Source organism: Elephas maximus, chromosome 3 (assembly GCF_024166365.1).
Source record: "Elephas maximus indicus isolate mEleMax1 chromosome 3, mEleMax1 primary haplotype, whole genome shotgun sequence".
In the NCBI taxonomy this organism is placed as follows: domain Eukaryota; kingdom Metazoa; phylum Chordata; class Mammalia; order Proboscidea; family Elephantidae; genus Elephas; species Elephas maximus.
The window spans coordinates 149,917,676-149,943,984 of NC_064821.1; the positions used below are offsets into that span (position 1 = coordinate 149,917,676).

The window sequence follows — 26,309 nt, forward strand, 5'->3', positions numbered from 1 at the left end:
CTGGGTCAAGAAACACGCTGCAGGGAAAATACAAATTAAAAAAAAAAAGGGCTGAAAACAAGGTTGTGCATAAAAAAAAAAAAACCCCATTGCCGTCGAGTCGATTCCAACTCATAGCAACCCTACAGGACAGAGCAGAACTGCACCGTAGAGTTTCCAAGTAGCAGCTGGTGGGTTCATACTGCTGACATTTTGGTTAGCAGTCAAGCTCTTAATTACTGCGCCACCAGGGCTCCAGGTTGTGAATGGAAGTAGAGAAAGGATGACAAGCCTGTTCAATATTAAATATTTTTTTAAGTTAGAATCTAGCCGACATAGCTGTGGGACTGACGCTTAGATCAGAAGAAAAGTAAGTATAATTTCATAAAAATTAGAACAATTCAATTTTCATGTATTTCATACTTTCTATTAGAGGTGGAATTCTAAGGCAGTTACGTTTTTCTATATTATTTGAATCTATAAATTAAAGATACAAATCAATAAATAAATCTCTCTCACTTGTGCTCAATTCCATGTAATAAAGGTGGTGACTAACAACCAGGGAATTTTATTCTGGCAGTGAAAAGACATGTTTTGAAAGATGGCTATAGCTGGGCATGCAAAACCTTGAGGAGAGTTTTAGGGAAAAAAAAAAAAATCACAATTTAGAATTTCTATTAATGCTTTAGATGCTCTTTCAGATAATTAAATAACTGATACGATAATGTCTTAAAATCCTATAAAATAAGATCTAAAAACCTTTCAACAAATGTAATTGGTACAATCCAGTTGACAAAGAACCACAGTATCTCAAATGGAAGCTGTATTTGTGTCATATTTCAACAGGTTCAATTAGACATCCTCAGTAGGAACAGCTGTACAATAAATCATACAAATCAAACACATCATCTTACCATCACAAAAGAAAAACCTAAACAGGCCAAATATTTCTTTGTGTGGATTAGAATGGGATACTTACATAATGCATTAGCACAGGAAGTCCAAGAGCTCATATCACCTGGTTTACTCCTAATGTTTTTACTAACATGAATATATAGAAGGTAAGTGATACTGATTCAACCATACCTTTGTCCTTCTTTCAGCAGCTGAAAATCAGGATGCCTGTGACAAAAACAGAGAAATAGAAAACTGAAGGCAGAGATACAGCAACTGACATGTCAAACACTTCCAAGTGTTTACTATAACTACACTGGATAGAAAATATAATTAAAAAAGAACAGTTCATATAAAGATTTTTTTAATAATTTTTATTGTGCTTTAACTGAAAGTTTACAAATCAAGTCAGTCGCTCACACAAAAACCCATATACACCTTGCTACACACCCCCAATTACTTTTTAATGAGAGAGCCCGCTCTCTCCCTCCACTCTCTCTTTTCGTGTCAATTTTGCCAGCTTCCAACCCCCTCCACCCTCTCATCTTCCCTGCAGGCAGGAGATGCCAACAGAGTCTCAAGTGTCCACCTGATCCAAGAAGCTCGCTCCTCACCAGCATACCTCTCCAACCCATCGTCCAGTCCAATCCATGTCTGAAGAGTTGGCTTCGGGAATGGTTCCTGTCCTGGGGCAACAGAAGGTCTGGGGGCCATGACCACTGGGGTCCTTCCAGTCTCAATCAGATCATTAAGTCTGGTCTTATAAGAATTTGGGGTCTGCATCCCACTGCTCTCCTGCTCCCTCAGGGGTTCTCTGTTGTGTTCCCTGTCAGGGCAGTCATCAGTTGTAGCCAGGCACCATCTAGTTCTTCTCGTCTCAGGATGATGTAGTCGCCAGTTCATGTGGCCCTTTCTGACTCTTGGGCTCATAATCACCTTGTGTTCTTGGTGTTCTTCATTCTCCTTTGATCCAGGTGGGTTGAGACCAATTGATGCATCTTAGGTGGCTGCTTGCTAGCGTTTAAGAATGTTTTCTTAATAGATTTTATTATGCCAATTGACTTAGATGTCCCCTGAAACCATGGTCCCCAGACTCCTGCCCCTGCTATGCTGGCCTTCGAAGCATTCAGTTTATTCAGGAAACTCCTTTGCTTTTGGTTTAGTCCAATTGTGCTGACCTCCCCTGTATTGTGTGCTGTCTTTCCCTTCACCTAAAGTAGTTCTTATCTACTATCTAATTCGTGAATACCCCTCTCCATCCTCCCTCCCTCCCCCTCTCATAACCACGAAAGAATGTTTTCTTCTCGGTTTAAACTATTTCTCAAATTCTTATAATAGTGGTCTTATACAATATTTGTCCTTTTGCAACTAATTTCACTCAGCATAATGCCTTCCAGGTTCCTCCATGTTATGAAATGTTTCACAGATTCATCACTGTTCTTTATCAATACATAGTATTCCATTGTGTGACTATACCATAATTTATCCATTCATCCGTTGATGGGCACCTTGGTTGCTTCCATCTTTTTGCTATTGTAAACAGTGCTGCAATAAACATGGGTGTGCATATATCTGTTCGTGTAAAGGCTGTTATTTCTCTAGGATATATTCCAAGGAGTGGGATTGCTGGATTGTATGGTAGTTCTATTTCTAGCTTTTTAAGGAACCACCAAATTGATTTCCAAAGTGGTTTGTACCATTTTACATTCCCACCAGCAGTGTAGAAGTGTTCCAATCTCTCCACAGCCTCTCCAACATTTATTATTCTGTGTTTTTTGGATTAATGCCAGCCTTGTTGGAGTGAGGGGAAATCTCACTGTAGTTTTGATCTGCATTTCTCTAATGGCTAATGATCGTGAACATTTCCTCATGTATCTGTTAGCTACCTGAATGTCTTCTTTAGTGAAATGTCTATTCATATCTTTTGCCCATTTTTTAATTGGGTTATTTGTCTTTTTGTAGTTGAGTTTTTTTTGCAGTATCATGCAGATTTTAGAGATCAGGTGCTGATCAGAAATGTCATAGCTAAAAACTTTTTCCCAGTCTGTAGGTAGTCTTTTTACTCTTTTGGTGAAGTCTTTGGATGAGCATAGGTGTTTGATTTTTAGGAGCTCCCAGTTATCTAGTTTTTCTTCTACATTCTTTATAATGTTTTATATACTGTTTATGCCATGTATTAGGGCTCCTACTGTTGTCCCTATTTTTTCTTCCATGATCTTTATCGTCTCAGATTTTATGTTTAGGTCTTTGATCCATTTTGAGTTAGTTTTTGTGCATGGAGTGAGGTATGGGTCTTGTTTCATTTTTTTGCAGATGGATATCCAGTTATGCCAGCACCATTTGTTAAAAAGACTGTCTTTTCCCCATTTAACTGTTTTGGGGCCTTTGTCAAATATCAACTGCTCATATGTGGATGGATTTATGTCTGGATTCTCAATTCTGTTCCATTGGTCTATGTATCTGTTGTTGTACCAGTACTTGTCCATTAAACTCTTAATGAGACCTCAGAATCCTTAGTACCACACATCAGGAGACATGACCAATAACTGCTGTCCTGCACTCCTGCTCCAGAGATTCCCCTAGTGAGGAATTCCCTAACACCCAAAATAAACGTAAAAGGCTAAGACAAAATAAGTCAATGGGAAGTATACTGCCCTTCAACAGAAATTTAATCTATTTTTTCTTCTTCCTTACCCCTAATTCTTAGCCCCTTAGTCAATTCAGGCATATCCTTTCCCAAATATCCAGATTATCCTGTTTACCCTACTTTCTTCCACTCACTAAAATTCCAGTAACAGAAGCTACCCTGATTTGGCGTTGCTCAAAAAAATGAATGACACTGCTTGGATGGTGATTAATCTTGACTACCCCGGGGGATAGTTGTAACTCCCATTAAGAGCTTTTTTGACCTAAATAGTATGCTAACATTCATAACAGAATGTTTTATTGACTACTGTCTCCCACTTCCACAATGTAGTTCTCTCACTCTTCTTATCCCACACCCTTGCCCAAGTTTTCCTGGTTAAAATTAACAAAGTTCAGTACTGTGCATCTGTGTGTCATCTGGCCCTCTACTCAGGTCTCAGTATCATGGTAGGGAAGAAGATATGTGTAGACACAGTGATTCTCAACTGGATTCTTACAACCAATGGCTAACTTGCAAATGCATAGTATACTCCATAATTCGACAACTTCCTTCAAAAGTCAAATTCTGAACTATTATGTGCAAGGACTATACTGTATATGTTAAGTGATACAAAGTGTAGGCTCCCATTCTAAAGGACCTAACAATTTAGAAGGAGAAAAACCCATGTTCTAGGAGCTTTACCGGGGCAGATTACTGTCAGGCGCTGTAAATTTGAAAAGGGGCTTTATTCTGTAGGAAGGTGCTGTGGGATTGGGAGAGATGCCAGCCATACCTAGAAGCAGAATCTCTGATGTGGTGAAAAAATGTGAAATTGTTCATTACAGATGATGTAGTAAGCAAGGGAAACACCATGCTTACCTTGCCTATTAGATAATCTGCCCCTGAGTTTTACAAACATTAATCTTCTTAACAATATGTAGCTACTATCACTATCATCCTCATGTTATAGACAATGAAACTGAGTGCAGAGAAAATAAGTAATTTGCCCAAAGTCATACAGGTAATTAAGTGGTGAAAGCCAGAAATCAAATCCATGCAGTCTGGCTCATAATAACAATGATGCATCATACCATTCAAGACAGTATGTGTTAAGTACGATGACAGATATATGAGCTGCTGCAAGAAATAAAAAACTTCCTTCTGAGCCAATCAAGAAAAGCTTCAGAGAGGAGTTATTTCAGCTAGATCTTTAAGGATTCATATAGTTTGTATATTAAAGGTATTTGCAGCAATCCTGTGGATCTCAGTCTGAGGTCTTAATCCACAAACCTCTCCCTTTCTTCTTTTTCTTTTTAGCATATAATCGTGTTTAATTCTATCCTATCTCTTACAAACTTTTCCTTCCATCATATAGCTACTCCTCTCTTTCACTGTAAGCCTTCTTTAAAGTAGTCTGAACTCATATTTTCAAGATGTGGCAGTCTGCTTCTATAGAGATTTACAGCCTTGGAAACCCTATGGCGCTGCTACGGGTTGGAATCGACTTAACAGTTGGTTTTTTTTTTTTTTTTTTTTGGTTTATGTCCTATTCAGTCATTAACTCTCTGCCTCCTGGAATCCCATTACACCCCTAAAATAGCTCTTGCTAAAATCACCAATTACCATGGAATTGCTGTATCTAGTGGATATGTTATAGGTTTTTTTTTTTTTTTCTTTTTTAAAGTAGAGGAAAAAGCCAGTAGAACAGGAAAGCTTGAAGGAGGAAGAACAGGAATAAATCATAAAGCAAGGCTCTGAAGAGAGAAGAGAGTTAATAATACATAGGAGGGTACTATACTCGCAAGGAGAAGGCAGAGAAAGGAGAGTACATGAAGAAAACAATGTTTAAGGAGATTCTACTAAGTGCCCTTAATCATCTCTGTTAAGTAGTAGGTTAAATTATCTACTATGGTTTGAGGGTTGGGTTCATGCTTTAAGGAGAGCAGAAACAGTCTGAATGTATCAGATAGTCAATAAAAAAACAAAGAAAAACTTGTGAAAAAACAGTTGAGATTGTACAGAACAAACTGGAATAGGGTGAAAGGAATGCAAAGTCTGCAGGTTTTGGCACCAGACAGACCTGGGTTTAAATCCCAGACTTCTGTGTATGAGCCAGAAGTCCTCGGATGAGTCACTAAACCTCTCTGAACCCTAGTTCCACCATCAATAAAATGAATAACATAATATTTCCTCAAGGATGCTATCAGGATCAAATTAAATGAGACAGTTTATCTAAAGTGCTAGTGGGTTTTGAGAACTTTTTCCAATAATATCAGCAATCTGAGCACGGAGAAAAGGGATGACTGTAGATAGGGGAAGGTGGACATAGCAGGTTAGGCAGAAAGAATCTGGGATTGTTTGAGAGGACAATACTCTAACTGCAGAATGTGGAGCTCAAGAAAATGAATCTAACAAGGGTCGGACAATCTAGAAGAATAGAGCTAGGGTAGGTCAAAATGAGGTCACAAAGCAGACTCGGGAGTGATAGCTATAGAAGAGACAGAAATTGTGGTCAGAGATGGTATTACGAGTTGAACTGTGTACCCCAAAATATGTGTCATAAATCCTAATCTCTATGCCTGTGGTTATAACCCCATTTTGAGAATGGGTTCTCCTTTTCACACTAATGAGGCAAGATCAGTGTAGGGTGTATCCTGAGTCAATCTCTTTTGAGATATAAAAGAGATGAACAAGTAAGCCAGAGAAGCAGAGATGGGGGAAGAGAGAGATACCAAACCACATGAAGGTCACCCAGGAGCAGAAGCTCAAGAGAGACAATGACCTTCCTCCAGAGCCGACAGAGAGAGAAAGAGCCTTCCCCTAAAGTCGGCACCTTGAATTCAGACTTCCAGCTTCCTGAACTGTGAGAAAATAAATTTGTTTGTTAGAGCCGCTCATTTGTCATATTTCTGTTATAGCAGCACTAGATAACTTAGATGGGACACTCTTATTTCAAGATCTTGGAGACAGAATAGTTCTAAATAAGAATGAGGTCCAAGTATGTCTGAATCAAGGGGTAATCAAGTGTAAACATTATTTGAAGTCACAAATATAATTTTAGATGGTTTATGAGCACTCTCCAGCTATCCAACTTGATATTTTTTGAGAAAAACACTAAAACTTAAAATTCAATCTCTGAAGAAGGCAAAGGAAAAAATGGCATATATTAACTATCTACTATATGCTTTTTTATATGCTAGGTGGTTTTATACATTATTTCATTAAATCTTCACATAACTTACAGCTTTATATATATAGATGGAAAAAAACATAGCATTGAGAGGGTAACTGACTTCCTAAGATTACATAGCTAACAAGTAGTAAATTTAGGATTCAAATGTGGGTCTGATTTCAAAGCCCATCCTCTTAACACTACAACACACAATGCCTCTAATTATTATCAGAAAAAAAGACCCCAAAAGGGTGTGAAGACACCACCTTTGGTAAGTTCCTCTCTAAGACGTCAATATACTTTCTAAACTATATACAACTTTCCTTTCCCTTGCTTTCTTTCTCTGACTTTAGGTAAAGAGAACTACTCTCAACATTGTTTCTAGATGTTAATTGTTTTATGAGTGACTTTAAATACCCTCCCTGATTCCCAATCTATAAAAATGAAGAACGGTATCTGACACGAAAAGAACCAGATTTGAATTTTCTGAGATATTAGATGAAAGGTTCAATATAAAACTTCAGTTTGCTTTGCTATGTGCTGTTTTAGAAAGCACAGGCATCAAGTTACATTGCTCTTTCTTTCCCATTCTTTTTTAGATCTAATTTAAATTTTTGTTTGTTAAAAGTACCATTTCTCTTTGCTCCAGGTATCCTCCATTCCCTTCTACATAGTTTAGGTTGCGCTGGAGATAATTCTGAAACCTCAATTTAAGAAAACATGTTAAAGAATATCTTCAAGCTAGTTCTTCACATTTTCATCTTATTATTTTCACTAAAGTATATATTATGATTTGTTTTAACTTCAGTACAGTAGATCTAAAACTAGAAATAACTTCTTACGCCAAAAATGCCTGTGTATGTATAAATGTACGTGAGTGAGGGTGTACGTGTGTGTGTCACTTAGAGTATGTATACAAATATAAACCAACGGAAGAAGCAGTCTGCAATTCCCCCCTGTGGTGAGAATTTTTCAAATGTAATTTGAGACATGTTAAAACCTGCTCAGAAAGCTTTTAGTCTTTATACCAAGCAATAGAGGTGACTATTCAGGAAGAGGTTAGTTGTTAAGCAGAGGTTTTTGGCTTCCGTGCTTCTGAGATTATAATGTTTATTGCAATGTGTGAAATCCCCTGATCTGGGCCACATGATGGCGCTTTTAGCTCTGTCAGCATTAACCAATCGCCCCAACCTGATCTTTAAAATCATAGTTTGATTTTTAACATTTGACCTTCATTCTTAGACTTAACTCCTGATTTTTTAGGTTATAATTCAAGAAGCTTCCCCTTCAAAGGCTTGTCAGAGCCTATATTCAACCACACAGGACTTATAAACACAACTACGTGACTACCTAAATGAGCATGCAGTCTCGGAGCAAAAAAATTGCATGTGGTCTGTTTCTGGCCACTAAGTGGGTGAAAATTTTCTAACTAACAATATGAGGAGAAACTGCGTCATTACCCGGGCCATCTAGGTCAGTGTTTTCTCTCTGATAGGGTATCAGGAGACATTTTATGAAAAGCACTACCGTTCTCCATCGTTAAGGATATACATCAGATACTTTTTCACAGCCTAACAATAAAAACAAGGGACTAGAAAACCTCCAAGGTCCTTTCTGACTTGAAAGTCTCCATAATCATATAGAGCTAGAGCTCATGAATTTGTTTATTTCCTAAATCTACTAATACATCTGTACTAGTGAGATCTGTACTAGTTAGGTAATGAAGTAGAGGCTTACTACTAGCTATGGTATAAAGTAATATAAGTTTTAAGGAACACTACTAGGCTTTAGTATTGTAGAATCTGGTGAATAAATTTATATTACCTTTTACAATAATATATAAAAGATCAAACTGAGTCAAATTCAATATTCTGTTTCCAAATGGCATGTAAGATCATGGTGTACCTGAAATGTCAACTTCACTCTGTATATTTTCATCAAAAATATTATAAAATAAATAAATAAAAGGGAAAGGAGAGAGAGAAAAAAAAAGATGTCAACTTCAAATTAAGATATACTCTAAAACATCCCTGGTTTTTCTTCATAATTTAGAGACTCTGATCTAATTCTTTATAGGACTTTATAGACTGAAGACTTTAAATCAGTTTAACTTTTTTCCTAATTGTTAATTGAGACAGACTTATACTAGCTATGAGCCCTGGTGGCGCAGTGGTTAAGAATTCAGGCTGCTAACCAGAAGGCTGGCAGCTCAAATCCACCACCTGCTCCTTGGAAACCCCATAGGGCACTTCTACTCTGTCCTATAGGGTTGCTGTGAGTCAGAATCGACTTGACAGCAACAGGTTTTGTTTATAGGTAGTATAAGTTCTCCTAGCCTTATGCTGGTAATTTAAATTTTCATTGTTTTTATAAATAATATATTTCCTTACCTAGAAAACTTTTGCTATAAAAGCAATAACTAAAGACACAACTGTCCTACAACTGTGAAACCATTAAAACTAAAAAGAACTTTAAGGTTGAATACAACATTCAACTTTACAAACAAGAAAACTGAAGTCTAGTGTAGATAAGAGGCTGTCCTATAGTAAAAACAACTAAAATCTGAGCTAGATCCAACAATATAGTCCTCTTCAAATTCCAGATCAGGACCCACCAATTTAGTGGGGTGCTACCAGTATTTTTCAAAAAGCAACAGAGTAGGAAATATTAGGGGGATTTCACATAGTGAGGATAAATACTGTTTCACAAAGCTTTTGTTTCTATTAGATGTATGTATGTATTTATCATAGTAGCCAAAAAGTTTGAAAGTCATTGCTACGAGAAGTCTAATTTTTTCAATGGATTTTTAAATTTATTCTTATTTTAAAATGTAACATTATGATGTAATTCCTTATTTATTATGATGACCTACTTTAAGTTAATAAAAATATCTCTGCATTAAATACTAAAATGCTGTCGTCAAAAAAAGCCCATTTTCCCTTTTAAAGGAAAATGGGTTCTGAATGGTGTACCCCATACCATATATGAACAGACTTTCTTTAAAATCTCACACATTTCTGTAGAGCTTATATGTGTAACAGCTAGACAAGCTTTTTAAAAGAATGCTAGTGAATTCTAGAATTCTGATCATTCAAACCAAAAAAAAACCAAACCCACTGCTGTTGAGTCGATTGCGACTCATAGAGGCCTTATAGGACAGAGTAGAACTGCCCCATAGGGTTTCCAAGGAGCAGGTGGTGGATTGGAACTGCCCACCTTTTGGTTGGCAGCTGAACTCAACCACTACACCACCAGGGTTTCCAAATCGTTAGCACATGTGAAAAGTCAAACATTCTCTGTGAAAAACCAGTGACCTCTAGTGGATTCATTAAATAACTGACATAACCTCTGCCCCTAAAAATTTAGAAATTAAGGTAACACTGATTGGATCCAGATCCCAAAGATACTGATGTTGTCAATACTTACATTCACAAGTATATATAACTAAGAACTATAGTTATACTATATGCAATGGGGCAAATATATATTTTATAAAGTATTCAAGTGGACTATGATGAATAAAATCCTGGCCTAGTTCAGAGTCGATCATTAGGTTAAACACTGCATTTAATCTTTTTGAGCTTGTTTGATAAAGGGATTGGACTTAACGATCTCTAAAGATTCTTTCAGCACTTAGGATTCTTTCTTCAATTCATTTTCTACACGAATGCCAGATTAAATTCTGCTCCCTAGTACTTGTTACTTACCTATCATTGTCTTCTATTTTTTCCCAACACGGATTCTTTATTTCAAGTGAGCCAATGTTCTTACTCCCTACTTGCAACACCTCAACCCACTCCCATGAGTTTATTTTCTCACCTGTGCTTCTAATTTCTCATTATAGAACGCTCCATCTTCACTAATTTACAGATCCCTACTTGAGTCAGTAAAAAATTGTTCCATGCATGTTTATTTGTCTTGCCGTCCCAATGAGATTTAAAGATCCTTAAACTCACAGCTTACGTTTTAAAATTTTGTGTGTTGAAGCCTACAAGGTACTTAAGCACACACTACACACTTTGAATGTCAATTAAATTGATTAGTTCAGATTAAGGAAACTAAGGCTATTTTCATCATTTTTTTTTTTTTTTTAGTAAGGCAGGAAAGGGCTTATAGATAAGGAAGAATTTCAAGAACCACAAATATAAAGTGACAGGGCTTCATGTTTTAGAGAAAAGTGGGCATTTCAAACATAAAATGGTGAGATTTCAGAAGATTAAAGAGAAGTTTTAAATTAGCTAAAGAAGTATCAAATAACTATGTTTGAAAAAAACAGAAATAACAGGAATGACGGTTTGGTAAATGACTGTGAAGCAGCTAAAGCAAATATGAGGATGGCATAAAAGGCTAAAATTAAGAAGTAGAGAAGATATCTTTAGAAGCAAAGGTATAACTTAAGGAAATACTGGTCTAACCATGGGGAATGGGTAACTTTTCCCTCCAAGTGAAAGCTATTCAGGCCTAGGGAAATGCTGTTGTAGGGGTGAAAGAAACATCAAGAACGGCGAAAAAGAGTGGTAAGTAAAAAGGTATCCTTAAATTCCCAGTCACCTTGGACAATACCACAATCTCTTATCCTCCAAAAGGAAAGTGGAGAAATGAACATTTTATTTAGTCTTCATTAACTTTCATTCAATTATTAAAAGCTATAAGGTGGTATGTTTTACATATTCTAAATAACACAGAATTGGATTGGCAGACAAAGGTATGTGTCAATACACTTGAAGCTAGTTGAACTTAAAAAAACCCATGTAATATCACCTCATACATCAGGAAAGGCATTATTGAAGGTTTCTTTTTCCCCAAGACAGACCTCTTTAGTTAACTTGCATCTCATTACACTTAAATTCTTACATTTATTTGCTTAGATCCTCACTATCTTACTACAAATCACACTGCCTTGTGTTGCTATAAAGGAGCCCTGGTGGCACTTTGGTTAAGTGCTCAGCTGCTAACCAAAAGTTCGTGGTTCAAACCCACCAGCTGCTCTGTGGGAGAAAGACGTGGCTGTAGGTTTCCATAAAGATTACACCTTGGAAACCCTATAGGGCAATTCTACTCTGTCCTTTAAGGTTGCTATGAGTTGGAATGGACTCTATGCAACGGGTTTTGTTATTATAATACCCTCTATTAAACATTATGGGGCATTATACGGGGCATTATGTCATTAATTGGAGCCCTGGTGATACAGCGGTTAAGTGTTCGGCTGCTAGCCAAAAGGTTGGCAGTTCAAATCCACCAGCCACTCCTTGGAAACCCTATGGGGCAGTTCTACTCTGTCCTATAGGGTCGCTATGAGTTGGAACTGACTGAACGGCAATGGTTTTTATGTCACTAATTTAATTGTTTGTTTGGAATCCCTAGTTAATACGGTTTAATTACCATAACAATAATTTGTGACCTTTTAATATTATGCTACTTGACTCTGAATACTAAAATTTTTCTAGAATTCAGCATTAATAAAATGTTGCAAATGTTTAACCATTACCCAGGAAACATTTGCACTCCTCATAAACTTTTTTTGTAAAAACATGACTTTAAATTGGCTTTCTCTAAATTAATAAAATACTGTACTGATTTTAACAAAGATCAAATGAATTAATAACTTGAACTTTTTAATCTTAGTATATAGTTTCTATTCTTAACAACATAATAAGTTCAATTGTATCCCAAGATCCAGTATCTTCTGAAAAACTTAACATTTTTACTCTAGGATTTTTAGATTTACAGGATTCACAGATACAACTGTCATGGCAGGAATCCAGATATGAAGTTCAGGTTTTTTAATTAAAGGTAAAACAGTAAATAGCAAACAGATAAACAACACTTATATGTATAAATTTTCTGACTTTTAGGTGTAAAATCTTTTATTGTTATGCTTAAGAAATAACTATGTTCCCACAATTAAAGTGTGTCCAGTGGTAACATTCAACAGAAAAGTAGACTTACTCTCTACATATCTCAAAAAATTATTAAAATATATGAGTAAATGTATACATAATGATTTAAATTACCTTTCTTCTTCTCGAATCCATACTGGAGTTTTGGGAATTTGTGCTTGAAAAAACTTAGATGCTTTATAACAAAAATTGCTGCAAAAAGACTAAAAAGAAAATGTGAAAACTAGTAAATTATTTATTCTTATTATGAAACATAACTGATATATAGAAGAAAATACAAAAAGAAATATTCTATAAATAAATAAAATGAAAAACCATGACTCCATCACCTAAGGTAAGAAATAAGTACCTTCGAAGGCCCCTCTGTGCCCCTCCTCAACTGCATCAATCTTCACATCCCCAGAGGTAATAACCACAATCCTAAATTTTGTGTTAATCATTCCCACCTATATATATATCCCTATAAAAAATACCATTTGGTCTTGCCTATTTTTTAAACTTTGTCTAAATGGAATCATATTGTTCTGTATGCTTATCTTACTTCTTTTGCTTAACACAGTGTTTCTGAGATTCATTCATGTAGTTGTAGTTTATTCATTTTCACTGTGTGTTACATTCACTGTGCAAGTGTGTTACACTTTATTGTTTATGGACAATTGAGTTATTTCCAGTTTTCTTGCAATGAACATTCTTATACATATATACCGGTGCACATGGGTAAGAATTTCTCTAGGCTATATACCAAGGCTTAGTTATAAGATATGAGCAAGTTCAACCTTACTGGATAATGCCAGTTTCTTAAAAATGCTGTATGAATCTTTACTCCCACAGCAGCATAAAAAGAATACCCAATACTGTAAGATTTTTATGATTTTGCTAATCTGGGGGGGGGGGGGGGGCGTGAAAATGTAAATCGATGTGTTTTTATTTGCTATTTGCCTGATTCCTAATAAGGTTGAGTGTCTTTTCACACATTCATTGGCCATTTAAGTTCCTTCTGTAAAACACCCAAGTTTTTGTCCATTTTTCTATTAGGTTGGTTGTCATTTTCTTATAGATTATATATTCTGGATATGAATCTGTGATATGTCCGTTATATGTGAAAACTATAACTTCTCACTTGTGGCTTACCTTTTTAATCCTTTTTGGAAACTTCTGGTGAAAAGTTTTAATTTTAATGTAGACAAATTTATCAATTTTTTCTCTATGGTCTATAATTTTCTGTCTTAAGAAATCCTTCTCTTCACCAAGTTAATAAAGATATTCTCCCACATTAGAAAAGTTTTGCCTTTTACATTTAGGTCTTCAATCTACCTAAAATTGATACTTGTATTTGAACTGAGGTAAGGATCAATTTCCAAGTTTTCCATATGGATAATTAATTGTGGCAGCACCATTTATTGAAAAATCCATCCTTTCTCCACTGACCTGCAATACCCCTACCGTCATACATCAAGTTTCCACATATGTGGTGAGTCTGTTTCTGGCTCTTTCTTCTGTTCATGACCTAATTTTCCATCCCTGTGCCGATACGCACTTTCAATTTTTAAATGTTCAAGTTAAATAGTACAGAAAGCTTACGCAAGGGTTTTTTTAATCCCTTTTACATATACGTGCAAAATTTTAATATGGCTCTTTTCCAAAAGGCAAGATTTTAAAAAGCTATTTTTATAATTTTAGTTTATTACTAAAAATTAACTACCACACTGAAAATAACCTATAAACTTACCTTTCTTTCAGTAATATCATAGACTTTATTGGTTTTGGTAGAAATTTTGTACTTCTGTTTTGGTACCTAAAGAAAAGAAAGTACAACTTACAAAAAAATTCAGATCATGAACATGAAGGTTATGTTACCAGATTAAGTCATCTATATATCACATCTACGGCCAATCCATGTCATTAATTCATGGCCTCAGGTTTAATTTCTTGTTCTTTCTACAAAGTATTTTGCTAAATGTAAAAATAAAAGCTTATATTAAAAAAAAAGAATTAGTTCACTTACAATTCCCAGCTTCTTCTTACATATAGGATAACCGCAGAGTTTGCTGATTGTACGCTCATCCACAACATCACTGTAGTGAGCAGATGTGATGAACTTCCCCTACAACGAAACAAAGGGGCATCGCCCCTCAGATTAATGGAAAAATTCATTTATTAGCTCTCTAAGCCTTATCTATCTCATCTGAAAACATACAAATACTACTAGTACTTACTTCATAGGTTTGAAGCTAGAATTAAAGGAGTAAATAAAGGAAAAACCCTTGGAGAAGTGTCTGACACATAGTAGGGACTCAATAAATATTAGCTATTTTTTAAAAAAATATTCTTTGTAAATCATATAGTTTATGAAATAATTCTGAGGAAGGAGGAAGAAGCGGTGCTATAGTCATGGCTGTATCAAAACAAAATGATGAATTATTTTTGCAATAGAAGCTCTGCTTTTTAAATTTCCTTTCTTTCCCCTCTTAAAGATTATGAAGGCACAAAAGAAATAGCCATTCAAAATTTTAATGTTTTAAATGTTAAAAAAAAAAAAAATTTAATGCAGATCATGGCTCTCCACATGTGTTAAGTCATAAATGATCCATATTTCAGGTTTTTAAAATATCAAACTTAGTAGAAATACACTAACAAAAATAATATTTTGCTACTTAAAATAGCACAACATACAGAAAACAAAAAAAGTGCATTCTGATCACTAGTGGAAGGTGAGGAAAATCAAAGGAGATTAGCAGACTGGTTAAAAGAACTATAATAAAGTAGTAAAACAAACATGTTATTTTTCATGAGTGCATTTTAAAGTCATTATACAATAGTTGATTACAACTCTCCTCACTTATGGACATGGTTAGATTCCAAAGACCAGGTTGTTATGTGAAAATGGAGGATGACAACATCACAAAATGGAGGATGATTAAATCATTACATAACTGCCAAATTACATCATTACATAACTGCCAAATTATATCATTACGTAACTGCCAAACTACTGAGAATCATGGCCCAGCAAAGTTGACATAAAACATTTAACCATCAAAGCCAGTGTCACTCTTGCCTTGCACCTCAGCGTTCATTACTGCCAGACATATGTTGTTAATGCACAAAATAGTCATATAGTATATTTTTTACTATTGTCACAAATGCAAAATGTCAGATAATGTGATAATTGATAAGTACGGAGGAAGTGTATTTTCAAACATATGTTGCCTGTATCTAATGATGAAAATAGATTCAGAGCATTCAACAATGCAAAGGAGTTTCAAATTATACAGACTGAAAGATCTTATGCTACAAAAATAATTTGGCAGCTTAATACATACACACTCCTTCAGGAATTCTTCCGTAATATCCTCTTCTAAAAGCTCTTCCACAATACGTAGAGCTTTTCTCTCAAATTCAATCTTCTTTCTCACAGCTGCTTCTAGCTCTGCTTTCCTAAAGTTTTAACAAAAAAGTTATTCTACTTATAAGCTATATCACGGCCAATTCTTCATTTTTTTAAATATAAAATTAACATAACTTCATATTTTACCATTAAAGTTTATATTTTTTAAATACTATTATTGATCGAATAGTTTTCAAAAAAGAAATATGCTACTTGTTGCACTGAATACATAGAAGCCTGCCATAACAACAGGATTATCTGCAGGGCTCAGGACCCAAGAAAGCACTTAGGGGTACCTATCAGTCAGAATCCACTTGATGGCAACAAGTTTGTTTTTTTTTTTATGGAGAAGAAAATGAGGTGAAATATTTTTGCTGCTTAGGGTTTATACTCCTCTGTGTATCTAAAAAGGGAGGCTTTTCCTGACAAGGAGCCAGAAACTAGAATAGAGAGGAAAAAGACTTCAGCTATTTTCATAAATAAAAATTTCTTTGTGTCAAATCTCAAAAGTTAACTGATGGCTCAGTTAGACAGGACAGAGTCATATTTGCAAAGAAGTGTTTACCTACTTTTGTTGTAAAGGCTTATTAAATAACTATATTGCTATCAATATGTGGTTTAGAAAAATAAAAATTTTCCTAGGGAAGGCTGGTCTTTATCTTGATACCAGTGGGGACTCTTATCACTATTGCTGGCCCCTATTTATCATGAAACATAAACGTAAAGGCTATCTGATCATATAGTAATCTAATGTAAATTGTAATATAATTATCTCCCATAATGTATGTAATGTAATCAATCAGCTAAAAGGGGCATTTCCCCATGGTGTGTTCTGTCTAAATAACAAATGTTTTGGCACAACTTTACTTTGCATACCTCCTGCCACCTGACCTACCTAAACAAAATCATGTAAGCCAAGTCCTTGAAGTAAACTTGTGTGTGTATAAGACACATATATATACATACACGTTGTTGTTGTTAGGCGCTGTCAAGTCAGTCCCAACTCACAGCAACCCTAAGCACAACAGAAAGAAATGCTGCCTGGTTCTGCGCCATCTTCCCAATTGTTGCTATGCTTGAGTTCATTCTTGCAGCCACTGTGTCAACTGATCTCATTTGACAGTCTTCCTCTTTTTTGCTGACCCTCTACCTTACCAAGCTTGACGTCCTTCTCCAGGAATCTGATCCCTCCTGATAAAATGCCCAAAGTATGTGAGACGAAGTCTTGCCATCCTAGCTTCTAAGGAGCATTCTGGTTGTACTTCTTCCAAGACAGACTTGTTCATTCTTTTGGCAGTCCATGGTTTATTCAATATTCTTCTCCAAGATCACAATTCAAAGGCGTCAATTCTTCAGTCTTCCTTATTCACTGTCCAACTTTCACATGCATATGAGGCGACTGAAAACACCATGGTCTGGGTCAGGCGCACCTTAGTCATCAAGGTGACATCCTTGCTTTTTAACACTTTAAAGAGGTCTTTTGCAGCTGATTTGCCCAATGCAATGCACTTTTGGATTTCCTGACTGTTGCTTCTACGGGTGTTGATGGCAGAATCAAGTAAAATAAAATCCTTGACAAACTCAATCTCCTCTCTGTTTATCATAACGTTGCTTATTGGTCCAGTTGTGAAGATTTCTGTTTTATGTTGAGGTATAAACCATACTGAAGGCTGTGGTCTTTGATCTTCATCAGTAAGTGCTTCAAGTCCTTTTCATTTTCAGCAAGCGATGTGTCATCTGCATAACGCAGGTTGTTAATGAGTCTTCCTCCAATCCTGATGCACCGTTCTTCATATAGTCCAGCTTCTCGGATTATGTGCTCAGCATACAGTTTGAATAGGTACAGTGAAATGATACAACCCTGACGCACAACTTTCCTGACTTTAAACCATGCAGTATCCCCTTGTTCTGTTTGAACACTGCCTCTTGATCCATATACAGATTCCTTATGGGCACAATTAAGTGTTCTGGAATTCCTAGTCTCTGCAACGTTATCCATATTTTGGTATGATCCACACAGTTGAATGCTTTAGCATAGTCAATAAAACACAGGTAAACATCCTTCTGGTATCTTCTGCTTTCAGCCAGGATCCATCTGACATCTGCAATGATATCCCTGGTTCCATGTCCTCTTCTAAATCCAGCTTGAATTTCTGGTAGCTCCCTGTCAATATATTGCTGCAGCCGCTTTTAAATGATCTTCAGCAAAGTTTTGCTTGCAGGTGATGGTAATGATATTGTTCAACAATTTCCACATTCGGTTGGATCACCTTCCTTGGGAATAGGCATAAATATGGGTCTCTTCCAGTCAGTTGTCCAGGTAGCTGTCTTCCAAATTTCTTGGCATAGATAAGGGGACACTTCTGGCATCGCATCCATTTGTTGAAACATCTCAATTGGTATTCTGTCAATTCCCGGACCCTTGTTTTTCACCAAAGCCTCCAGTGCAGCCTGGACTTCTTCCTTCAGTACCATTGGTTCCTGATCACATGTTACCTCCTGAAATGGTTGATTGTTGTCCGATTCTTTTTGGTATAGTGACTCTGTGTATTCCTTTCATCTTCTTCTGACGCTTCCTGCATTGCTTAATATTTTCCCTGTAGAATCCTTCAGTATTGCAACTCGAGGCTTGAATTTTTTCTGCAGTTCTTTCAGCTTGAGAAATGCCGAACCTGTTCTTCCCTTTTGGTTTTCCATCTCCAGGTCTCTGCACATGTCATTGTAATACTTTACTCTTCTCCAGCTACCCTTTGAGATCTTCTGTTCAACTCTTATAATACATAAACATATATACACACACACCTATGCACACATACATGTGTATGTGTGTATGTGTGTGTATACATATATAGTATATACTTCACTGTGCATTACATTCTGTGTTAATCTAGAGAACCCTAAGATAGCTCCCCAGATAATTTTAGTGTGCAAAGGGTTGAGAATCACTGCCCTAGGATCAAAGATATCAACTATCTTGGTAACTTATTTACTCTTTTCCTGCCCTGGTTTCTATTTCCCTATCTAAACCTACCTTTCCTGACTTCTGCACCTAATCCTGGCTCTACTGGCTGAATCTAGTATGCACTGACCTTTTCACCCTACCTTCATGAATTTCTAAGACTTTAGGCTCTAATTCCTCACCTAGAGGAATATGTTTTACAAAAAACTATTTGGAGGACTGACCCAGTATTGCCAACAATATTCTGCCAAATATTATTGTTGCTGTTGTTAGGTACTGTTGAGTCTAAGTGAAACAAAGAAACTGTCAACACTACAAAAAAAAAAAAAAGACATCAAAATGACAGTAGTAAACTCGTATCTGCCAATAATTACAGTAAATGTACATGGCCTAAATGCACCAGTAAAGAGACACAGAGTGGCAGAGTGGCTTTAAAAAAAAAAAAAAAAAAAATCCATCTATATGCTGTCTACAAGAGACATCTCAGACACAAAGACATAAACAAACTAAAACTCAATGGATGTAAAAGAAAAAAAAGATATCAAGAAAACAATAACCAAAAAAGACAGGAGTGGCAATATTAATCGCCAATAGAATAGACTTTAAAGCAAAATTCACCATAAAAGATAAAGAAGGGCACTATATAATGATTAAAGGATTGATACACCAGGAGGACATGACCATGATAAACATAATATGTACCCAATGACAGGGCTCCAAAATACATAAAACAAACTCTAACAGCATAGAAAAGAAAAAGAGACAGCTCCACAATAATAGTGGGAGACTTCAACTCACCACTTTTGGTGAAGGACAGAACATCTAGAAAGAAACTCAATAAAGATACAGAAGATTTAAATGTCACAATCAATCAACTTGACCTCATAGGCATATTCAGAGCACTTCACCCAAAGAAAGTATACATTCTTTTCCAACATGCATGGAACATTCTCCAGAATAAACCACATTTTAGGCCACAAAGCAGGCCTTAACAGAATCTAAAACATCAAAATAATAAGTATCTTCCCTGATGACAGTTCCGTAAAAGTAGAAATCAATAACAGAAAGGAAGGGAAAAATCAATAACAGAAAGCAAGGCAAAAACATCAAATAATTGGAAGCTGAAAAGATTTTGCTTAAAAACTACTGGGTTATGGAACAAATCAAGGATGAATAAGGAAATTCATAGATTCAAATGAGAAGAAAAACACAACTTACCAAAACCTGTGGGGCCCAGCAAAAGCACAAGTTAAACGTCAATTTGTAGCAATAAACACACACATCAAAGAAGAAGAAAAGGCCAAAATCAGAACATTAACCCTACAACTCAAATAGAAAGAGAGCAGCAAAAGAAGCCCTCAGGCACCGGAAGAAAAGAAATAATAAAGACTAGAGCAGAAATAAATAAAATAGAGAATAGAAAAACAATGGAAAGAATCAAGAAGACCAAAAGCTGGTTCTTTGAAAAGATCAACAAAATCAACAAACCACTGGTGAAACTGACAAAAGAAAAACAGAAGAGGAAGCAAATAACCCAAATAAGAAATGAGGTGGATATCACAACAGACTCACCTGAAATAAAAAGGATCATAAAAGAATACGATGAAAAACTGTACTCCAACAAATTTGAAAACCTATAAGAAATGGACAAATCCCTAGAAACATACTACCTACCTAAACTAACACAAACTGAGGTAGAAAAACTAACAAACCCATAACAAAAGATGAGATTGAAGAGGTAATAAAAAAAAGCTCCCCCCCGCCCCCCAAAAAAGCTCTGGTCCTGACAGCTTCACTAGAGAATTCTACCAAACTTTCAGAGAGGAGCTAATACCAATACTACTAAAGCTATTTCAGAGCACAGAAAAGGAATACTCTCAAATTCACTATATGAAGCCAGCATAACCCTGATACCAAAGCCAGGCAAAGACATCAGAAAAAAAGACAACCACAGACCAATATCCCTCATGAACACAGACACAAAAATCCTCAACAAAATTCTAGCCAATAGAAATCAACAGCATATCAAAAAAATAATTCAACATCACCAAGTGGGATTTATACCAGGTATGCAGGGATGATTCAACATGAGAAAAGCAATCAACATAATCTACCACATAAATAAAAGAACAACACGATCTTATCAACTGACAAAACAAAGGCATTAAATAAAGTCCAACACCCACTCCTGATAAAAACTCTCAGCAAAATAGGAATAGAAGGGAAATGCCTTGACATAATAAAGGGCATTTATACAAAGGCAACAGCCAACGTCATTTTATTTTTTTACTGTACTTTAGATGAAGGTTTACAGAACAAACTAGTTTCTCATTAAACAGTTAGGATTATGACATTGGTTAACAACTCTACAACACGTCAACACTCTCCCTTCTCAACCTTGGGTTCCCTATTACCAGCTTTCCTGTTCCCTCCTGTCTTCTAGTCCTTGCCCCTGGGCCAGTGTGCTCTTTTAGTCTCGTTTTGTTTCCTGGGCCTGTCCAATCTTTGGCTGAAGGATGAACCTCAGGAGTGACTTCATTACTGACCTGAAAGGGTGTCCAGGGGCCATACTCTCAAGTGTTTCTCCAGTCTCTGCCAGGCCAGCAAATCTGATCTTTCTTTCCGAGTTGGAATTTTGTTCTGTATTTTTCTCCAGCTCTGTCCAGGACCCTCTATTGTGATCCCTGTCAGAGCAGTCAGTGGTGGTAGCCAGGCACCATCTAGTTGTACTGGAGTCAGTTCGGTAGAGGCCATGGTAGATGTGGTCCATTAGTCCTTTGGACTAATCTTTCCCTTCTATCTTTAGTCTTTTTCATTCTTTCTTGCCTCCCAAAGGGGTGAGACCAGTGGAGCATCCTAAATGGCCACTTATAGGTTTTTAAGACCCCAGACGCTACTCACCAAACTAGAATGTAGAACATTTTCTTTATAAGCTATGTCATGTCAGTTGAGCTAGATGTTCCCTGAGACCATGGTCCCCACAGCCTTCAGCCCAGCAATTCGGTCCCTCAGGGAGTTTAGATGTGTCTGTAGAGCTTCCTTGACCTTGCCTTGTACAAGTTGTGCTGGCTTCCCCAGTACTGTGTGCTGTCTTACCCTTCACCAAAGTTACCACTTATCTGTTGTCTATTTAGTTTTTTTCCATCCCCCACCGCTCCCCCACTCATAACCATCAAAGATTTTTTCTTTTTGTGTGTAAACCTTTCCATGAATTTTTACTGTTGTGGTCTCATATAATATCTGTCCTTTTGTGATTGACTTAGTTCACTCAGCATAATGCCCTTCAGATTCATCCACGTTATGAGATGCTTCACAGATTCATCGTTGTTCTTTATCCTTGCGTAATACTCCACAGTGTGCATGTACCACATTTTGTTTATCCATTCATCTGTTGATGGGCATCTAGGTTATTTACAACTTTTTGCTATTGCGAAAAGTGCCTCAATGAACATGGGTGTGCATATGTCTATTCATGGGCCAACCCTTATTTCTCTAGGATATAGTCCTAGGGGTGGGATTGCTGGATCATATGGTGTTTCTATTCCTAGCTTTCTAAGGAAGTGCCATATCGTTTTGCAAAATGATTACATCATTTTGCATTCCCTTTAGCAGCAAATGAGAGTTCCAATTTCCCTGCAGTCTCTCCAACATTTGTTAATTCCTGCTTTTTTGATTCGTGCCAGTAATGCCAGGGTGAGATGGTATCCCATTGCAGTTTTGATTTGCATTTCTCTAATGGCTAGGGATCACAAGCATTTCCTCATGTGTCTGTTGGCCAACATCATTTTAAATGGAGAGAGACTGAAAGCATTCCCCTTGAGAAGGGAACCAGACAACAATGTCCTTTATCACCACTCTTATTCAATATTGTGCTGGAGGTCCCAGCTAGAGCAATAAGGCAAGAAAAAGAAATAAAGGGCATCCAAATTGGTAAGGAAGAGGTAAAATTACCCCTACTTGCAGATGATCTGATCTTATATACAAAACCCCAAAGAATCCACAAGAAAGCTACTGGAACTAATAGATTTCAGCAAAGTGGCAGGATACAAGATAAACATATGAAAATCAGTAGGGTTCCTCTACATTAACAAAGAGAACTTCGAAAAGGAAATCAACAAATCAATACCATTTACAATACCCCCCAAGAAGATAAAGTACTTAGGAATAAATTTAACCAGGAATGTAAAATATCTATACAAAGAAAACTACAAAACACTACTGCAAGGAACCAAGAGAGACCTAAGTAAGTGGGAAAACATATCATGCTCATGGATAGAAGACTCAACACTGTGAAAATGTCAATTCTATCCAACGTGATCTACAAATACAATGCAATATCGATCCAAATTCCAACAGGATTTTTTAACGAGATGGAGAAACAAATCACCAACTTTATATGGAAAGGGAAGAGGTCCCAGATAAGTAAAGCATTACTGAAGAAGATGAACAAAGTGGGAGACCTCACACTACCCGATTTTAGAAACTATTATACCGCCATGGTAGGCAAAACAGCCTGGTAATGGTATAACAACAAACACATAGACCAATGGAACAGAACTGAGAACCCAGACATAAATCCATCCACCTATAAGCAGCTGATATTTGACAAAGGCCCAAAGTCCGTTATACAGGAAAAAGACAGTCTCTTTAACAAATGGTGTTGGCAAAACTGGATACCCATCTGTAAATAAATGAAACAGGACTCATACCTCACACCATACATAAAAACTAACTCAAAATGGATCAAAGACCTAAATATAAAATCTAAAACGATAAAGATCATGGAAGAAAAAATAGGGACAATGCTAGAGGCCCTAATACATAGTATAAATAGCATACAAACCATAACCAACAACGCACAAACACCAGAAGAGAAACTAGAAAACTGGGAGCTCCTAAAAATCAAACACACTCATTAAAAGACTTCACCGAGAGAGTAATAAGAGAACCTACAGACTAGAAAAAAATTTTTGGCTATGACATATCCGATAAATGTCTAATCTCTGAAATCCATAAGACACTGCAACACCTCAACAACAAAAAGACAAATTATTCAATGAAAAAATGGGCAAAGGACATGAACAGACACTTCACCAAAGACATTTAGGCAGCTAACAGACACACGACGAAATGCTCGCCATCAGTAGTCATCAAAGAAATGGAAATCAAAACTACACCAAGATACCATCTCACCCCAACAATACTGCACTAATCCAAAAAACACAAAATAACAAATGTTAGAGAAGTTGTAGGGAGATTGGAATTCTTATGCGCTGCTGGTGGGAACATAAAATGTTATACTGCTTTGGAATAAATGTCACTTCCTTAAAAAGCTAGAAATGGAAATACCATACAATCCAGCAATCCCACTCCTAGGAATATACCAGAGAGAAATAACAGCCTTCACACAAATAGATAATATGCACACCCATGTTCACTGCACTACTACTCACAACAGCAAAAATATGGAAACAACCTAAATGTCCACCAAGAGATGAATGGATAAACAAATTATGGTACATACACACAATGGAATACCCTGCAATGATAAATAACAATGATGAATTCTCAAAATATCTCACAACATGGAGGAACCTGGAAGGCATTACGCTGAGCGAAATTAGTCAGGTGCAAAAGGACAAATATTGTATAAGACCACTATTATAAGATCTTGAGAAATAGTAAAAACTGAGAAGAACACATACTTTTGTGGTTACGAAGGGGGGAGGGAGGGAGGGAGGGAGAGGGTTTTTTATTGATTAATCAGTAGATAAGAACTGCTTTAGGTGAAGGGAAAGACAACACTCAATACATGGAAGGTCAGTTCAATTGGACTGGACCAAAAGCAAAGAAGTTTCCGGGATAAAATGAATGCTTCAAAGGTCAGCGGAGCAAGGGCGGGGGTCTAGGGAACATGGTTTGAGGGGACTTCTAAGTCAATTGGCAAAATAATTCTATTATGAAAACATTCTGCATCCCACTTTGAAATGTGGCATCTGGGGTCTTAAATGCTAACAAGCAGCCATCTAAGATGCAGCAATTGGTCTCAACCCACCTAGAGCAAAGGAAAATGAAGAACACCAAGGTCACACGACAACTAAGAGCCCAAGAGACAGAAAGGGCCACATGAACCAGAGACCTACATCATCCTGAGACCAGAAGAACTAGTTGGTGCCCGGCCACAATCGATGACTGCCCTGACAGGGAGCACAACAGAGAACTCCTGAGGGAACAGGAGATCAGTGGGATGCAGACCCCAAATTCTCATAAAAAAACCATACTTAATGGTCTGACTGAGACTAGAGGAATCCCGGCGGCCATGCTCCCCAGACCTTCTGTTGGCACAGGACAGGAACCATCCCCGAAGACAACTCATCAGACATGAAAGGGACTGGTCAGCGGGTGGGAGAGAGATGCTGATGAAGAGTGAGCTAATTAAATCAGGTGGACACTTGAGATTGTGTTGGCAACTCTTGTCTGGAGGGGGGATGGGAGGATAGAGAGAGAGGGAAGCTGGCAAAATTGTCACGAAAGGAGAGACTAAAAGGGCTGACTCAATAGGGGGAGAGCAAGTGGGAGTACGGAGTAAGATGTATGTAAAGTTATATGTGACAGACTGATTGGATTTGTAAACGTTCACTTGAAGCTTAATAAAAGTTAATAAAAAAAAATATCTTACAACATGGATGATCTGTAGGGCATTATGCTGAGTGAAATAAGGCAGTCACAAAAGGACAAATATTATGAGACCCTTATCAAAAGAACTCAAGAAAAGGTTTATACATAGAAAAAAGCATTCTCTGATGGTTACAAGGATGGGGAGGTTGAGGGAGGGGAAATCGCTAACTAAATAGTGAGAAGTGTCAACTTCAGTGAAGGGAAGGACAACACACAAAACAGGGGAAGTGAGCACAACCAGACCAAAGCAAAAGCATAGCAGTTTTCCTAGACATATCCGAACACTTCAAGGGATCGAGCAGCTGGGGTTGGGGCCTGGAGAACACAGTCTCAGGGGACATCTAGGTCAATTAGCATAATAACATTTATAAAGAAAATGTTCTATATCCCACTTTGGTGAGTAGCATCTGCAGTCTTAAAAGCCTATTAGCAGCCATCTAAGATACATCTATTGGTCCCATTCTGCCCGGAGCAAAACAGAATGAAGAAAACCAAAGATACAAGGAAAATACTAGCCCAAAGGACTAAAGGACTACATGAACCAGAGACTCCACCAGCCTGAGGCCAGAAGACGTAGATGGTGCCTGGCTACCACCACCAACTGCTCTTACAGGGATTACAAGAGAGTCCTGGACAGAGCAGGAGAAAAATGTAAAACTGAACTCAAGTTCACTTGAAAAGACGAGACTTACCAGCCTGACAGAGACTGCAGA

At 36.9% G+C, this 26,309-nt stretch overlaps 1 protein-coding gene across 5 annotated transcripts in view; it reads right to left on the minus strand.

Annotated features, from left to right (window-relative positions):
• Positions 1 to 26,309, minus strand: part of RPAP2 (RNA polymerase II associated protein 2) — a 106,456-nt gene that overhangs the window by 74,616 nt on the left and 5,531 nt on the right. For all 5 annotated transcript variants that reach the window (XR_007516711.1, XM_049879810.1, XM_049879812.1 and 2 more), the window contains exons 3-7: positions 15,895 to 16,009; positions 14,577 to 14,675; positions 14,301 to 14,366; positions 12,686 to 12,774; positions 1,066 to 1,101 (exon numbers count right to left, since the gene is read on the minus strand). Coding sequence is in view for 4 of the 5 variants with exons in the window: in XM_049879810.1 (XP_049735767.1) it covers positions 1,066 to 1,101; positions 12,686 to 12,774; positions 14,301 to 14,366; positions 14,577 to 14,675; positions 15,895 to 16,009 (405 nt within the window). In the remaining variant the exon portion in view is untranslated. The remainder of the gene's footprint in view (positions 1 to 1,065; positions 1,102 to 12,685; positions 12,775 to 14,300; positions 14,367 to 14,576; positions 14,676 to 15,894; positions 16,010 to 26,309) is intronic.